The 19,388-nt window shown below is 37.4% G+C and overlaps 1 protein-coding gene across 1 annotated transcript in view; it reads left to right on the forward strand.

The window, feature by feature from the left end:
* Window positions 1-19,388, forward strand: part of LOC138701925 (trypsin-1-like) — a 28,182-nt gene that overhangs the window by 7,866 nt on the left and 928 nt on the right. The window contains exons 3-5 of the mRNA XM_069829296.1: window positions 4,445-4,533; window positions 11,198-11,444; window positions 17,333-17,482. Coding sequence (XP_069685397.1) covers window positions 4,445-4,533; window positions 11,198-11,444; window positions 17,333-17,482 — 486 coding nt within the window. The remainder of the gene's footprint in view (window positions 1-4,444; window positions 4,534-11,197; window positions 11,445-17,332; window positions 17,483-19,388) is intronic.

Genomic DNA, 19,388 nt, shown 5'->3' on the forward strand with positions numbered 1-19,388 from the left:
TTTCCTTTGTTTTACTTGCACTAATACAAACACAACACCCATGCCCGAGGTGGGACTCGAACCCACAACCCTTCGGACCAAGCGATAGGGACATGCCGCGCTCCTACCGCTTGAGCCATCCGGGCCGGCATTTTCAAAGATATCTGATCCTACTAATCAATAGTGATCGATAATTTGTTGGTGTAAGTGTGGATTCTTTAGTTATTACTTCTATGAATAGATGACGAAAGTCACTGTTGCCAGTCGTAGATAAATATACCCGTGTTATAGAATTCAATTTTTCATCCCACTTCACTGATTATAAAACAACACTGAGTTTGGCTGGAAACCGTTGATATTGTCTATTAGAAGAACCATTTATGATTAGTCTATATAATCATTTTTCGTGGCATTTTTAAGGCTCCAATAATGGTGCCATCTATTGAGAACTAGCGGAACTCTTTCAAAGTTTGTCAATTATTAATATCTTTGGTTCTGACTTATCCCGTGGACGGAAAGTTCGCTTATATGATCATAAAATCGTAGGCGGGATAACTTTGACCGTCAGTGTACATTACAGAAGGATAATAGTTTCGACCAGAGTAGATCTCAACGTGCCCACTTTTGCGTACCCAACACAAGTTATATCGCAAGGCTAATATTCGTACCATGTGTAATCTACCAGCTCAGGAGTAATTTTTCAAAAAGGAAACCCATCTTTGTTTTCATATCATCAGCATCCCTCAGTCGCTGTGTACCCTATATTCAAAATTCTTTACAAAACCCCAAGCAAAGAAATCGGATGACGTTAGGACTGGAGAACTAGGAGCCACATAATTGACCCACCAAGGCACCAATTGATGTCAAATTTTATTCAGAAATTCACACACTTCAACGAGATGGTGTTCCATTCACATGGAATACCATCCATGTTGTTTTCTGTTGCAGCTATGGTATGAAATATGCTCCATTTCTGGAGATCCACATCGCGCTAATACCTGAACACGTTATAAGCGGTAAAGATAGAGTTTCAGGTAACTTGACAAATTATGTATGAAACAACCATCTCTCGGACAGTTGTTTGAGACAATTCTTGGGACTTGCTGTCATAGCAGTTTAACATCTTCGTTTCGAAAACACGCCACTAATGTGTGGAATGCTAGAAGACTCGCTTTTCTTCCAGCGTGTAATACCATAATATTAACGACTTGTAATTTTCAGCTCTCCAAACACTACACTCATGACAGAAAAGATGTTGATGTTGAATGGGTGTCACACTTTCAAATTTTTCAAATCATATTACACATCTTCCTTGTTTCCTTGTTATAAACGGAATTTTGATTATTCAGTCGTTGCTAAGTGATAATCTTAATTTATGATATACAAAACGATTGTGTTACAACATCATATCGAAAGTAAAATAATTTAATAGCATTTTATTTTATGTCTTCTCAAACAGGTCAGACGGTAGTACTTATTTGCACATACTGATCTACCATCATTTCTTCTAACATTAGGCGGCCTATAATTTTATTATATAAAATAAATTAATTACCTTAACTTTATTACTTTTAACACTTAATTAATTTTCTTATTTACGTACTGTCCAAAACGCCTCCTTCATTTTTATATAGAATGTCCAATGGCGTTCCAAGATATCTGATCTATAGTTTTTTTATCGTATAGGCCTAAGCGAACTTTCTAACCACGGCTTAAGTCAAAACCAAAGATATAACAAATTGTGTATTTTGAAATACTTCCGCTAGTTCTCAATAGGTGACACTATCATTGGGACGAATGAAAAAATGTTTGGGAAAATACTGATCTGGAGCAATGCAAAATTCCAAACTATCAGACGTCTTCATGCTATACAGAGAAAAGTATCCCTAACTATCACTGGTGCAGACTACAGAACCACCAATAAACAACTACAAGACATGCTTGAAATAGAATCATTCTATGAAATTATACAGAAATTTACAGAAAACTTTCATAAGGACTTGCTGTACCACAGCAATCCTCTGATAAGAGCCCTGGCAACAAGAGTATAAAATAACAACTACCGTCAAGATCGGTCACCTCAATTAAAAATATAAATGTTCCTGCTTGTTAACCATCTCTGTTAAAGTAAAAGCCTTTTAAGGCTGACACTTATGCACCATACATGTTCCTGTTAATACAAAAAAATAAAAAAAAAATGTCTGGGAAAATGATTAAGTAGATTAAGCATGAATTATTCTCATACTTGACAGTATCAGCGGTTTCCAGCTAAGCCTAGTGTTGTTTTACAATCAGCAGAGGGAGTTGAAATATTGAATTCTATAATGCAGGTATATTTATGTACGATTGCCAAAACCGAATATCATCTTTGCCATCTATTCACATAAGTAATGACTAAAAAAGCCACATTTACAACAACAAATTATCGATCACTATTGATTAGTAGAATCAGGTATCTTTGATAGTCATCTTTGTTCTAGTCAACCAAGCTTGTTGCGACATTAAATGACTTTAATAAGAATAATAACAAAGCTACTTTGTACTAAAAAAATATTGCGCAGGCTTTTGTCAATAGCAATGTCTAATTTTTGGGAACTGCTGTACTCGTTCTAAAAATTTGGTCCTACTCAATTTTGTATCAAATGCGATGTCATTTTTGGTACGCCAGCTTTGTATTTCATCTTTTAAAGCACTGGTTGATAGGGACTTATTTTCCTCTTTGTTATGGTAGGGGGCATTGTCCAACACAACAATCTTTCTGGGGACAATGCTCGCGTAGTTATCCATTTTGTGAATCTGAATTCATTTCATTATGAGATTTCCCGTATTAGATTTTGCATCACGAAAGTGTCAGGAATAAATTCTCTATCGCCAGCAGCATGTGCAACTATTACTCTTCGACCGAACTGTCATTTGTGTAAAAACAAAACATGTTTACATCCCGTCAACATTTATAAACAGTGGGTAGTCCTAACGAAAGTAGGTCTCATAAAGATAAGTGACCCATTTTTGGTCAGTTTTCCTATTTTTTAATCAAACATAAAATATGCAACATGTTTCGCTAATATATAGTACTTATTAATTTAATATTTCTATTTATTATTACATTTAACAAACGAGAATCCCAGAGACTTTATTAATTTTCGAAATGTTTCCCTGTCACCCTTAAAACTCATTCAACTCTGCCAAAATGTATGATATTTGCGAAGAGTTGGAATATCTTTCTGTACATAGAAATACTAGTTGCGAAACTTTTACTCTAATAGTACACTTATCCATGTTGTCGACTTCAAATTTCTTCACAGCTACTCTACCTATTTTAAGAGGTGTTGAGGTTTACAATCTTTTTCTTTTTGCTACTTTCCACTTTTCCAATTTTACTTATCATATTTTTGTTTACTTTAAACATATCTGCTGCACGTGCATTAAACTAACTTAAACGAATTTATAGCCATGTTTTTCATTTTTCTCACGAAACCGTTTCACATAAATAAGAAGCCCGCCACCATTACACGCTCCTCACATCGTGCTGAATAGTTGTCATTTGAAGTGATTACATTGCTAGCCGGTCAACGGGAAGGCACGGCTGTAAGACCCGTAACACACTACACCGATAACTATGAACTATGTAATATGTGTAGAGACAGCTAGCAATCCTTACGTCTTCACACTTTAGCGAGAAATATGTTGCTACACAGAGGAGGCATCTCTGTATTGATAAATAAAACACGAATTTTATTACGCGATGCGGAAGGCAATTTGATATGAACTGACAGAAATAAAGCTACATAAATTTTAACAGCTGACTTCCAATTAACTGTTAAATTTTATTCACGTAATACTAATTTTACAGGCTACAATTAGGTTAGATTACCTGTGGGAGCGGGAAATACAGGTGGTAGGATAACTATGTTTTCAAAAAATCGCTAGCCAACCAATGTCAGCTAAGCCTTATTTCGAGCGTTACGCCGTGATAAAAGAAAACATTTTTCATAGTTCGACAAACGCATTAAATATTTCTCGCTGTAGTGCGTGTTACGGCCCTAATTCACAATCACACCGCCCTATGATATAAGCTTGGTCGACTAGCATCAAATAATTGTTGCTTAGTTCATTGTGTTTGAAAAAAGTCATTTGAGAGTTAAATAAAAGATCAGAACATCACTTCCAATGAAAATGTTCTTTATTTATCTTCAAAACCATAACTCTTGACATACGGATGTTTAAGAAGTAAATTTATACCTTTCTAAGTAATGAATCAGGCCATGTAAAAACAAAAAAATTAAAAATAAAGAACCAACCATTACAGAGCAAAATTAACTGCAGCAATAGTTTCATTATAGCTAATAATTAATTTAATCCTAATTTAAGTATAGACAAATGAACTAGTAAAATTTGTCGTTCTCACTTACATAGGTTTCTCCAACTTCTATTTCTTTATTTTCACGTGAGATATATTTTCCAGGCGTCCCTTCACAAGGATACTGAGCATATTTGTGGCGCCACAATCATCAATTCCGAGTGGCTGGTAACTGCAGCCAGCTGCATTTCTATGTGAGTACCCGGATATAATTTTTTGTTGATTAATGTTGGATTTAGGATCATGTACGATATGTCAGAAAATGAGATAGCGTTCTATTCATGGGACATTTCTTGACAAATTGTGACAGGCACAACATATACGGGGTAGACTTTCTTCGGGATCTCCGGTTGCTCTTCCTATTCTCATTTCGTCACAGTTCCGTTAATGCTTCATTTTCACTTTATCACCTGGATATTCTTTCCAGTTTAAATGAATTCTTAAGTATTTATAAGTAGCAATACTATTTAAAAAGTGCCTACTTTGTACTATATCGCCCCAAAACATTCTCCTATAACCGTCCTACACAATTGAAGAGGTGGATTGCAAAGTGTCGTAAGTCACTTTTTTACATTTTAACTTGCTTAATTCATGTTTTAATTTATTATTTTCAACACCACATAAAACTGCGCAAGTTTGCTTAACAGACTCTCGTTAAGTCCGGACTGAGATCCGTTTGAAAAAAAAAGCATATGCAGGCACCAGGAGCGTCAAATTTGTTTTATCACTTTTTATCATTTTTTTCATAAATTGTCATTTTGTCTTAGGCCAGTTTACAATATTCATCTCTCCATTTGTCTTTGAATGACTAGGCAACGGCGATTTGTTTATACACTATCTACCAAAAAGTAATTCGGCATTTTTTGCCCGTTTAGAACCTCGTGGTACCACCTCTTGTTGCTATAACAGCAGCCACCTTGTCAGAAAAGCTCTCCACTAGTTTGTATAAGATATCCACTGGAATGCGTCCCCATTCCTCTTCCAATATGGCACTCAGTTCGACAATGGAAGTTGGCTGCATCTCCCGAGACCTCAATCGCCGGTCCAATTATACCCAAAGGTGCTCAATGGGATTGAGATCAGGACTCTGTGCAGGCCAGTCCAACCGGTGAACATACCACTGCACAGTAGCCGCCGAAACATGGGGCCAATGGATATCCTATACAAACTAGTGGAGAGCATGCCTGACAGGGTGGCTGCTGTTATAGCCTTAGTGTTTCTAAGTCCACAGTCTGTCGTCACCTCACCAAATTATAAATGAGTCTAATTGACTGAATTGACAGAAGCACAGTTATACGAGTAGGAAAAACTTTCGAGATTATATAATGCAGGGTCGGGCAACTGAACTCTCCGTGGAGCAGCGGAAAGCGGTTCTTGCTCACGAGATACTACCACAGTCTAGTATACACAGTCACGAAGCTTGAGTTTTGAGGGTGCTAGAAACAATAGACTGTGCAGGTACTGTTTCGCATTGTCTGTAATGGGGCGATAGTAGCGATCCTAGTGGTGAGCAACTATCTATGGATGCATATTTACTACGTATTGAGCTTCATGACTATATATACTAGACTGTGATACTACTGCCAGTTCTCCAGTGTAATACAGCTGTGCAGAAGTGGATCGCGCATGGATGTAATAGGAATCATATTCACTCCTTCAACATTTAAATGTGATTGAAATGAACATATTTCATATAATTAGAACATCTATTTGACTGATTCACGAAATTTTTGGAGTCTTTTCATTTCAAGAATTTAGGAAATGTAAAGATGATGACACAACAAGAAGAAGAAAACATTAACGTCATCATGCAGCGTAAGGGGATTCCTAATCTACATACGATGGCGGTAAGAGCAGCGCACTCCAGAAGAAATGCGGATAATAATGGAATAAGGAACACGGGCGCTAGAAAAAAAGCGAGTGGGGATAAAAAGTGAAATCAGGAGTCGGGAAGTGATAGGGAAGAAAGTAGTGAAAAGAATAAGGGTGCGAGTATAAGTGGAAATCTAGTAAGGTGGGTGCTCCTGTTATGGCCATGTTCCTGATATGACCACCCCTCTATTGTGAGTTAGTTAACCAAAAAATCCGCTAAATTGCAGCAGCATCCAATGAAAGGGCATCCTGGTATGTCACTTCTTCGTTTCCCATCCAATCAGGTTGAGCAATATGACGTCAGTTGCCTGTTTTCGTTTTTCCTGTGACCTCTTATTATTTTTCTCTGGTAAGTCTCCTTTGTTTTACATATGTTTTTCAAATATTTGTTTCATGAAAACCATCGTACTCCATTCAGTTTTTAATGTTCTGTTGATTAGTGTTGTCGTTGATGGCGTATCTTTTACGAGTTGTTCATAATCAAACGATTTTCGTGAAAGCTTACCTGCTCCTGATATGGCCATATCAAATGCACCATGGCCATATCAAGTTCATTTCACTTTTATTTTTTCACCCGACAAATTTACATGGCTTATAGCTTGGATTACGCAAAAAGTCTGTATTGAAAACAAAATGACATCAGAATCATGTGTTTTTTAATCTGAATAGGTAGAAAATACGTTACGTTGTAATGGAAACTTTTTTTCGTTTTGCAAATGTGCTGGAAATGTTTGGCATTAGTAGACAATACAGTCCATATAACTTAGGTATTCGCTTTAGTGGAAGCTTTATAAATTTTGTTACACATATAAAATAATGTCGGTCAACATGAATAAGAGGGGATTATGGGCTGAAGAAGCCATGTCCAAGGCAGTGAGCGGTATAAAGAGTGGAAAGTTCTCAGTTCAAGGCGCAAGTAAAACGTTTTGTGCACCTAAACATACTTTACGCCGCTATTGGAGAAAGCTACACGCATTGTATTCTTCACATGACATATTTAGGAACATTAAATCCAGACGTTTGAAATGGGCAGGACATGTAGCACGTATGGGCGAATTCAGAAATGCATATAGAGTGTTAGTTGGGAGGCCGGAGGGAAAAAAACCTTTGGGGAGGCCGAGACGTAGATGGGAGAATAATATTAAAATGGATTTGAGGGAAGTGGGATATGATGGTAGAGACTGGATTAATCTTGCTCAGGATAGGGACCAATGGCGGGCTATTGTGAGGGCGGCAATGAACCTCCGGGTTCCTTAAAAGCCTGTAACTAAGTAAGTAAGTAAGTAAGTAAGTAAGTAAGTAAGTATTTGGACAAAGATGACCCATTAAAGAAGTCAAAGTTAGGTGGGAGAACCACCTTGACACCAGAACAAGAAAACAGCTGTGCCAGAGAATATTCCGTTTGTCTTCTGTAGTTTATCCATTGACTCCTAACATTCTGAGCCCTGGCTGGGTTCAGTCTTTGAGCTTTGCGTCGTCCAACGTCAGGGTTCCTCTTCAAAGAACTGTCGAAACACTTACGACCAGCAGTCCCTTTAAAACGGTTTGTCAGGAGGACGAAGTCAAGGACATGCGACTCTGTGGAGTCTGTGAGAATTTCTACCACGAAGAATGTGTTGGCCTCACTGCTGCTGACAAAGACATTTTTATTTGTCCCAATTGCGATTAGTAATTTGTTTTCAAATCTTATTTTTGTCTTGTAAGTACTCTTCTCTTGAATGATTATTCATTTTTGTTTTTTGAAGTTAAATTTTTATGTGAATTTTGTAAACAACTTAATTTTTATTAAAAAACCTGCTTTGACTACAATTTTGAATTATAAAAAAGATTATTAAGTACCATGTTTATTCATTTTACACCAAAATTATTTAATTTTAGCACAACTGCGCTATCAAACTGAAAACAATCACGATTTGTAGAACATGGAACAAGGGAGGCCAGATCATGTGCACATGTTCCTGATATGGCCACTAGGTAGACTTTTGGAATTTGGGACTTTATGGACAATTGAAGCTATTTTTATTGGGAAAGGAAATTGTTTTAAGAAAGTCCATTAGACTGAGAACGAGTAAGAAAAAAAGTGGTTTATATATTTTTTTTCAAAATAGCGGCTAAAAAAATTCTCAAACCTTAGCATGGCCATATCAGGGACACCTACCTTATATGAAAGTGAAAGTGTGGGGGAGGAAATAAAAGAGGAATAGGAGAAACCATTCAAATCAGTACCAGCATAGTTAACCCATTTGTAGATTCAGTGAGTGTTAGAGATAATAAAATTGAAAGAAAAGAAGTAAATAGAAAGACAGAGATAGAAATAAGGCAGAAACGAACAGTAAAGAAAAGTCAAAATCTGCGACAACTGAGGATACGGATATTATAGTGTCAGAGGTATTAGATGCGATTAAAAACTCTGGGGATGTAATCAAAAAGTGCAAGTAAAGTGGAACTGGAGAAAGATCGAGAATTATAGGGGAGCGAGGAAGTGTATAATCAGATGTGCAGAGATAAAATATAAGTATTGTAACTTTTATATTCAATAACATTGTAGTTTTATTCTCACAACAATAACTCTTCACTTTCTACAAGTTAATTCTACTCCCGTCAACAATGGGATTTGCTCTCCACACAGGAACACAGTATTCGTTATTGCACTCCACAGACGACAATGACAATTTACTTGGTTAATTGAGAACAACAATGAACGGTTAATTTTAACTAATGTTCACAAAGCACTATTTACAAATCAGAACTGTCAGTTCTCAGTTCACAGCTCAGTCACTTGAGTTCACAGTATCTCGAACCCCAGACCTTAGAGACAGTCCACTGAACTTCGAACTCAGGTCCCTCCAACTGCGGTCCACTGCACTCGAACTCAGGTCTTCGGATGCTCCCACAGTTGCGGACACACACTCAAGTCGAACTCCGGTACACAAGACTGGCTGGCTTGCTGTCCTCTGACTGTAACAACACTGACTTACTGACTGACTGACGTTCACTTGCGTCTTCTCTTTTATAACCAAACCATAGTTTCTGGAGAGTTCGCGATCTCGAATAATCTCGATATCTCCCGTCTCTGCCGCGGTCGCTCTCTCTCCTTTCTCCGCCACAGCACATGCCCCAGGAAGCAGATGCACGCGCAACCTGCCCGTCACGGCCGACCTTACACTTCCTTCTGCTGGTTGTGAGATCGAATCTCACGTGGCTGTCACAGTATTTATAGGAAGTGAGAAGAGTGAGAAAGGATTAGGCGTAAGTGGAATAGTGAGAAAGTGAAAGTGAGCACAAATAGAAAAGAGTGAATATAATAGTGAAAAAGGGTTAAGAGAAGTGAACAAGTGTCAGCATAAAATTAGTACTACATTGGAACAGTAAAGGAATTTAAGGGAAAGATAGGAGAAAAGGTCAAAGAACAAGTAATACAATATAATAAATTATAGAAAAAGTAAAATTGAGGTTTTAGTGAATATTCGTTAGAGAGAGAGAGAGGGGGGGGGAAGGGAGTGGAAAGTAGTATATAATATTAGGTATAATTAGGATTAACGAACAAATAGAGAATAGTAAGTGAAATGGAGGAGACGTATTGAAGGGGAGATTAGACCGAGTAATAAAAAGGTACAGTAGTGGCAAAAAAACCGGACCGACCCTTGTAGCTGATTCCAGAGTCACAGATTCAAATTTTGTTAGTCACAAAGCACATCCATCTTGTATAATTAGTTGTAACAATGAAATTTATTGCATTTGTTCGATTCTTACCGTCTTTTGTTTCCTTCAGTGCCTCAAACTTACAGACGAAAAAACTTTGAGAGTTTTATTTTAATCTGGCATTAATAGTACAACAATGGCAAAGATAACTGCGTATTTGTACATTAAATAGCAGTACATGCCTCTGGCTTCACTATCCATATTGAGTTTACCACAGTTTGACACAATACACAGCACAGGATTCTTTTGTATCAGCTACAATGGTCGGTCCGGTTTTTTTGCCACTACTGTACATAGTATAAATTGGAGTATTTATGTAGACGTGTACTGCTAATAATGTGTTATTGTAATGTGTCAATGGTGGCACCGAATACGAGAAATGTGAGGTACACCATTACATGTAAAGAAGTGCTGTGACGAAATATATCATATCATATCATATCATATCATATCATATCATATCATATCATATCATATCATATCATATCATATCATATCATATCATCACATCATATCATTTCAAGAATTTGGAACAATGGATCGCATTATGTTTAATTTCAAAGTACTACCACATTGCAGACAAATGTATTAATTCACCTCTGACCACATAACAGAGCCAACACCGCGCTCTCAGTTGCTCCCTAGAGTCTTTACTGCTCATTGCTCATATTTGCTCCAGTTGCCAGGCCCTGGTCTAATACATGTCGTGTTTGTTAATTTATTACTTATTTCTTACTAAGCATGTCTTTTGCAAGCTGATGCTACAATCAAGAGAGTGAGTGAGTGAGTGAGTGAGTGGAGTGAGTGAGTTGTTTAGCTTAACTATTACCACTAAATGGTCAGACCTCGGGCTTGTCACGTAGACGGCGCCGGTTCGAATCCCGTCAGGCCTGGGATTTTTCAATGTAAGAATCCAATAACGCTTGTGGTGGACATGGTTCCACTTGGGGTTTTTCTCGGGGCTCTCCCGTTTTCCCCATATTAGGAGTCTACATCATTTCGTCACCATGTCATCATTGCATAGCATTCCCCGATCGCTGGCTGGCGACGCACGGAGGGAGCTGGCCTAGGGACGAGTGGGGTTGCCTGCTCGAAACCTGGGTACGCAGCGAACCTTAGTGTAGTCAGCCGGTGTGGGTTTGGGAATGCGCCTAGCTTGAGGGTTAGAGCAAGAGCGTAACAGGACGCAGAGCTGAACCATAGTGCCTCCCTCCCGTAAATTCAATTCCATAACTTAAGTATGTGCATTTCTCACTATACTACACATTTTAAATCTGACTGCAGACCTAACGCCAGGGAGTACTTGGTGAGAGTGGGTTCCACGTACAGCTCTTCAGGCGGGAATCTGTATCAGGTTTCGCAGATCCTCAGGCACAAGTCGTTCGACCTCAACACTATGGACAATGACATCGCAGTCGTCCGCTTGAGCACGGGCGTCATATTCGGAAGCAACGTACAGAGCATCGCTCTGGAGGAAGGCAACGTGTCGGATGGGACGAGTGCTACTGTCCTCGGGTGGGGCACAATCTCGGTATGGCTGTACTTCAAATATCTCTTTTTTCATCAAGTACAAAGTTCATTTAAGTTTTTTTTTCAGATAAATATTCTCAAACGAAAAATTCTGTGGCGTTTGGGTAATGGGAGATAAGTCATAAAAATGAGTTCAGAGATAAATGAAAATTAAACTTGGAACCCTTATTACAAATAATTTTCTACACAAATAAAACACATCAGTTGCTGGTATTCTTTGATTTTTGCACACCCACTTTTATAATTTAACTTGTGTGTTCATCTGGGGAACGAAATTCCACCTGGACAAAAAATGACATACACTTTTACCCGAACACTACAGAATTGAGTGATTCTAATTGTCAAAACTTGAAAATGACAGTTTCACAATTTCACTCACAATTATCAGTAATGGTTTTTATTTGAAATTGAAGAATAATAGTATCTGCCATTATGTGCTAGCTAAATGCCTACGAAAATTAATGATTCAATCCGTAATTTCTGAAGAAAAGGAATAAATTACAGTAAAATTATACAAATTGATTAGAGTCACGGATGTTACAGAAGAGGTATTCACATTTAAAAATTTAAAATTGTTTAGTGGACACGTTAAAAGTGTTAAACCGGGAAAAAAAAAAAAACGTTATCTACCATAGACAGACGACCCGTTTCGCAATAACATACAATAACACACCCACAACTTATACTTAATACACAGTTACAGTTCAATACCCACACATTGTACGATATCATGATACATAACACACAAACAACCACCCACACCATAAGAGCAACACACCCCCACCCCCACAACTGACGAATGCAAATGGCAGAATTCAAGATCAACGGGAACAACAGTAGTTCGTAAGACACTGAAGATGACGCAGCACACGTCAAGAATTATAATATAAACAATTATTGGAACAACATTTTTAATAATTCTATTAATTGGCGTCGAAACGGGTCGTTTGTCTAAGGTATATATCTTCTTTTTTTTAATTTTAACACTTTTAACGTGTTGACTAAACAATTTTAAGTTTTTAAACAAACTGTTAATGTGAACTAGAATCAATGTGTTCAAATTATTTCAAGTTCGGAAAATAATCCGAGTAAGACATACAGATTTCATTGTCGTGTGTTTAATATATCTTCGAAAATTTTTATAACACCACCACACATTGTTTCGAACTCATAACTTATAAATTATTCGTAGGAAAAAATATCAACCTCCCATAGAAATGCTGAAAACCGAATTCTAGGCTTTCCGTAAGTACTTACAATAAAGTATTTATTAATAGTTAGGCAGATAAAGAATATTTATATTAATTATGTTTTCCATAGATCTGGGAAGTGTTCCTAGTAGTTGCTATGTCATCAAAAATTTCAGAGCTTACTCTATTTAGGAAGTCCAATAACATATCAGATGACAGACAACATGAAGATAATTATATGGATCGTGTGCGGAGACTAAGAAAAGGTGGAAAAGAGCGAAGATTCAGTAATGCTGCGTTTGCAGTAATCCTGAAAAGTATGAATGAATGAATTTTATTTAGTCGCGAGCTCCTTTAACATCTTTTATTTCTACGAATAACTTTGCCTTCCACTTTACTTCTTTTCAGCCTCTTCTGTTCTTGTTGTATTTCGTTTTTCGTCTGACCTTACGTTTTGTAACTCTACCCTTGTTGTTTCACTTCTTCCCATTCACTTTATACTCTCTAAAATCTCGTCTTCTTCTTGAATTCATCTCAATACCCCCGTTACGTCCATTTTTCCATTTCCTTCTTCCAATAATACCCACCTACAGCACCCTTTTTCCATTTTTTCCTTCCTTTCCCATTCTTAAACTCGATCTGTGCCACATTTTATCTTCAACTACCCTCTTCTTTTTTAACAACTATTCCTATGCATCCTATTTCCTTAATTTTTATTTCCTTTCCCTCCTTAATCTCTAACTGTACTTTCCACTGCCTCCTCCTCCTTTTACATCTCTCATGTATCACTCAACATCAATTACTTTCATTTTTTTCACTCCTTAATCTCGATCAGTACCTTCTGCTATTTTGCACTACCTTCTCATTCTTTAACTTCTCCTCCTGCAGCGCCCTATTTTCATTATTTTCATTACCTTTCCCTTATTAATCTCTATCTGTACCTTCAGCTATCTTGCACTATCTTTTCATTCTTTTACTTCTTTTCCTGCAGCGCCCTATTTTCATTATATTCATTTACTTTCCCTTATTAATCTCTATCTGTACCTTATGCTATTTTGCACTACCTTCTCATTCTTTAACTTCTCCTCCTGCAGCGCCCTATTTTCATTATTTTCATTACCTTTCCCTTATTAATCTCTATCTGTACCTTCAGCTATCTTGCACTATCTTTTCATTCTTTTACTTCTTTTCCTGCAGCGCCCTATTTTCATTATATTTATTTACTTTCCCTTATTAATCTCTATCTGTACCTTCTGCTATTTTGCACTACCTTCTCATTCTTTAACTTCTCCTCCTGCAGCGCCCTATTTTCATTATTTTCATTACCTTTCCCTTATTAATCTCTATCTGTACCTTCAGCTATCTTGCACTATCTTTTCATTCTTTTACTTCTTTTCCTGCAGCGCCCTATTTTCATTATATTCATTTACTTTCCCTTATTAATCTCTATCTGTACCTTCTGCTATCTTGCACTACCTTCTCATTCTTTTACTTCTCCTCCTGCAGTGCCCTATTTTCATTATTTTCATTTCCTTTCCCTTATTAATCTCGATCTGTACCTTCAGCTATCTTGCATTACCTTCTCATTCTTTTACTTCTCCTCTTGCAGCGCCCTATTTTCATTATTTTCATTTCCTTTCCCTTATTAATCTCGATCTGTACCTTCAGCTATCTTGCACTATCTTCTCATGCTTCTACTTCTTCTCCTGCAGCGCCCTATTTTCATTATTTTCATTTCCTTTCCCTTATTAATCTCGATCTGTACCTTCAGCTATCTTGCACTACCTTCTCATTCTTTTACTTCTCCTCCTGCAGCGCCCTATTTTCATTATTTTCATTTCCTTTCCCTTATTAATCTCGATCTGTACCTTCAGCTATCTTGCACTACCTTCTCATTCTTTTACTTCTCCTCCTGCAGCGTCCTATTTTCATCATCATCATCTTCCTAACAAGTATTAGGCCAAGTGGCCTGTTACGGTCTCAAACTAGAATTTTCAGTCCACCTCTTCTTTGGACGGCCCAGAGATCTTTTGCCATATGGATGGTAATGAAGCAGTGCTTTTGGAATTCTGCATCGATTCATTTGTTCGAGATGACCCTTCCACTGAAGTTGATATTTGCTGATGAACTGCATAATGGGTTCTATTTGAAGTTCTTGCATTAGGTCCTCATTTTTTTATGATCCCAGCGAGTATATCCAGCTGTTGCTCTCATAAACCTCATCTCACTTGCTGTTATTCTACTGACATCTTTATTCTTCACAGTCCACGCTTCGCTACCATAGCTTAATACTGGCTGTGCTAAGGTTTTATACAAGCCTATTCTTGTGTGTCTTTGTACTAGTGAGGTTTTCATGATTTTATTAATGATCCCCATTGTTTTATTATATTTACATATTTTTTCAGCAATATCTACTTCATCATAAGGTGATAGTGTATAGCCAAGATAAGTGAAGGTATTTACTCTTTCTATTATTTTATTATTCAAACAGATTTTGCTTTACTATAATTTTCTTTCCCTTATCAATCTCGATCTGAATGGTCTGTTATCTTCAACTGTCTTCTTTTTCTTTTATTTCCTCTGCAATTTTCATTCTTTTAATTTTCTTTCTCTTCTTAATCTCGACCTATATCTTCTGCTATCTTCCACTTCCATATTCTTCTTCTCTTTCAGCGTCCTATTTCTTTTCTTTTCGCCCACTTTCCCTCCTTCATCTCGATTTGTACTTTCTGCTATATTTCTTTTCCTGCTTTAATTACTTCTTCGCAGTGCCCTTCTTCTCTTTTTCATTTAATTTCCCCTTCTCCATCTCGCACTCTTCCTGCTGTAGTCTTCTATGTTCTTCTTCTGCAGCGCCCTCTTTTACTTTTTTATTAACTTTCCCTTATAATCTCGTTCTTTTGTTTTGTTCTTTTTCATATATTTCTACATAGTTCCTATATCTGCGCTTTCTTTATCTACTTTTATAACTTTCTATCTAATTATTCTTCCTTATTCTCTTCCTACTGTCCCTTTACCTCATTCATCCGTCTTATTTTTTTTTTTTTTTTTAATTTTATTGTATCCAGTCTTGGCCTCTTGCTTCTTTCGTTTGTTCAGAAGTGCAAAATTGTTTTGCTGGAAATGAATACTTACTTACTTACTGTCTTTTAAGGAACCCGGAGGTTCATTGCCATCCTCACATAAGCCCGCTATTCGTCCCTATCCTGAGCAAGATCAATCCATTCTCTATCATCATATCCCACCTCCCTCAAGTCCATTTTAATATTATCTTCCCTTCTACGTCTCGGTCTCCCTAAAGGTATTTTTCCCTCCGGCCTCCCAACTAATACTCAATATACATTTCTGGATTCGCCCATGCGTGCTATATGTCCTGCTCATCTCAAACGTCTGGATTTAATGTTCCTAATTATGTCATGTGAAGAATACAATGCATGCAGTTCTGTGTTCTGTAACTTTCTCCATTCACCTGTAACTTCATCCCTCTTAGCCCCAAATATTTTCCTAAGCACCTTATTCTCAAACATCCTTAACCTATGTTCCTCTCTCAGATTGAGAGTCCAAGTTTCACAACCATAAAGAGCAACCGGTAATATAACTGTTTTATAAATTCTAACTTTCAGATGATAAAAGCTTCTCAACCGAATAATAACAGGCATTTCCCGTTTTTATTCTGTGTTTAATTTCCTCCCGAGTATAATTTATATTTGTTACTGTTGCTCCCAGATATTTGAACTTCTCCACCTCTTCAAAGGATAAATTTCCAATTTTTATATTTCCATTCCGCACACACGCACGCACGCACGCGCGCACGCGCGCGCACACACACACACACACACACACACGAGTGAGAGTCAAAAAGTAACCTTAATAATTATTTTATTAATTGCATATGTACAATAAGACTACAAACACTTCGTTACTTTTCAACATAGTCCTCAGTATGTTCAATGCTAGTTTTCCTGTTCCTGGTTTCCTCTTCTATTATTGAAACTATTTTTACCTTCCCTCTAATGACAGCATGTATATTTAACAGGCTGTTTTTCAATAAAACTGAACGGGGTTGAAGTAAAATAGCCAGATTTTCAGAGCAAATAGTTCATATTGTATGTAACAAAAACGTGTAATGCCGTATTGGTGGAAAGTGCATAGTTTTCTCAGAAACCCCCCCTCCCCCAATGTTTAATACCCTCTTATTCGGAAACTATTGCCAGAAGGATCGCGATTTTTGCGTATATCGACAGCAAATCTAATAAAAGATTTCAGTAGCGTGGACAGTTTTCGTATAAATTTAATTTAAAAACCACTACTTTGAAGAAACTGTCAGACGCGACCAGCTTGTAACATTACAGCCAGAAAGGGATTTGGGAGGTAGTTCACTAAAGCAGACAGACCTGAGTTCGATGACCTCTTACATCTATATTACGAGAAGAAAGAGTCGCCGATGTTGCCAGACTGCTGAAACTTCCAACTCAATTTTCTAATTAACCATGCATTTAATCACCAAACGTAATATAGGTTTTCTGTTCATTTATGTGTACCTTATCGTCCCTTTCAATCTGCAGGATTATTTCACTTCTACTTCGTATATATGCCTATTGTATAACCGACGATCTGTGTGAAAATTATAATATGCTGTAAAAAGAGTTATACGATATCAATTCTTGAATGTCAATCGTTTGTTTGAACCCTACTCTAGGAAGGCGGCGCTCAGAGCAACATTTTGAAGCAGGTAGCCGTCCCTGTCGTCAGCGCCCATTCGTGCAACACATCTTACGCTACTTATGGTGGCATCACGGATAATATGCTCTGCGCCGGGTACAACGAAGGCGGAGTAGACGCCTGCCAGGTAATAATATTATGCTATTGTGTGAGTAGCTAGGATCTACAGTAAGTTGTCTCAGTGGCACATAAAAGATTCATATCTCAGACTGAATGAGTTTCAGACAGAATTACTGGTCAGCTACTTCTCTCCATCAGGTTCTTTACGGACATATCTCTGCAAGCCATCTTACTAAGGTTACTGATATTTCTTCAGGACGTCTCGGGAGATTCCTCTCAGTCCTCTGAAGTCTAAAGCAAGAAACAAAATACTGCAGTGCAAAAAATCTGAGTAGTGGACGTTCCTCTGATCATTAAACACAAACACATCACCATTATCATCACATCATCAGGATAATCCAAAGTGTAAAATAATTTATTTTCTCAGATTCGGTTTGTCATCAATAATATACACAATTTGCTTTTCTATAATCTCTCGGTTTATTAATTCTATATTTTATACGATTTTATTTTACTGCTTATTCTATTTTAGTTATTTCACCATTGTACATGAATGTTTATAATTCATTACACACTATCTCCCAAAAAGTAATTGGACACTGTTTTTGCCCCTTTAGAACCTCGTGGTACCACCTCTTGTTGCTGTAACAGCAGCCACCCTGTCAGGCATGCTCTCTACTAGTTAGTGTAGGATATCCACGGGTATGCGTCGCCATTCCTCTTGCAACATGGCACTCAGTTGGACAATCGAAGTTGGCCCCATGTTTCATGGCTACTATGCAGTGGTATGCAGACTATAATGTTCACTGGTTGGACTGGCCTGCACAGAGTCCTGATCTCAATCCCATTGAGCATCTTTGGGAAGAACTGGATCGGCGATTAAGGTCTCGGGAGATGCGGGCAACTTCCATTGCCCAACTGAGTGCCATGTGCGGGAGTTATGTTTTTTTTTATTTAACGACGCTCGCAACTGCAGAGGTTATACCAGCGTCGCCGGATGTGCCGGAATTTTGTCCCGCAGGAATTCTTTTACATGCTAGTAAATCTACTGACATGAGCCTGTCGCATTTAAGCACACTTAAATGCCATCGACCTGGCCCGGGATCGAACCCGCAACCTTGGGCATAGAAGGCCAGTGCTATACCAACTCGCCAACCAGATCGAGGAATGGCGACGCATTCCAGTGTATATCCTACACAAACTAGTGGAGAGCATGCCTGACAGGGTGGCTGCTGTTATAGCAACAAGAGGTGGTACCACGAGGTTCTAAAGGGGAAAAAACAGTGCCCAATTAATTTTTGGTAGATAGTGTATAAGGGAAATACTTTTACTCGTATTTCCTTTATCTTCAGCTCAGTTTGCTTTTCTATAATCTGTCTGTTTATTACTTCCAAATTTAATACGATTATATTTCACTGTTTATTCTATTTTAATTACTTCACCATCTAACTTGAATGCTTATAATTCATTACACAGAATGATTCACGAGGATTTACCGTCCTTTACGGAGCTTACTTCTGAAGACATTTTGAGCAAAAAATGTCATACAAATATAGTTCCTATTCTCAATATTTTCAGAGTTACACTAATTTAAAGTTGTTTGTAAAATACGCTTTTCTTCAGTTTGAATATAAAAGAATAATACAAATAGACAATGAACTATTCAGAAGTATCATTTCTTTTAATAGGCAAGTATTACGAAGCTATAAATATTCTGTGAACTCCTTCGTACAGATATCTTTTTCAATTTTTAACTAGAAAATTACATTATTCTTATGCACTTATCATGACAATTATCCTACAAATCACACCACTTCCACCGACTTAATTATTTGCAGTTCAATTTTGTATCCTAATTTATAGTTTTGGAGAGATTACAACACATTTTTTTTTTAAATTCGCCGTCCGCTTGAGTACACTTGGTCGCACGCTTGTGAACGGCACTTGTCGCGCTACGTAACTGCATACGGCTA

Source organism: Periplaneta americana, chromosome 1 (genome assembly GCF_040183065.1).
Source record: "Periplaneta americana isolate PAMFEO1 chromosome 1, P.americana_PAMFEO1_priV1, whole genome shotgun sequence".
Classification (NCBI taxonomy): domain Eukaryota; kingdom Metazoa; phylum Arthropoda; class Insecta; order Blattodea; family Blattidae; genus Periplaneta; species Periplaneta americana.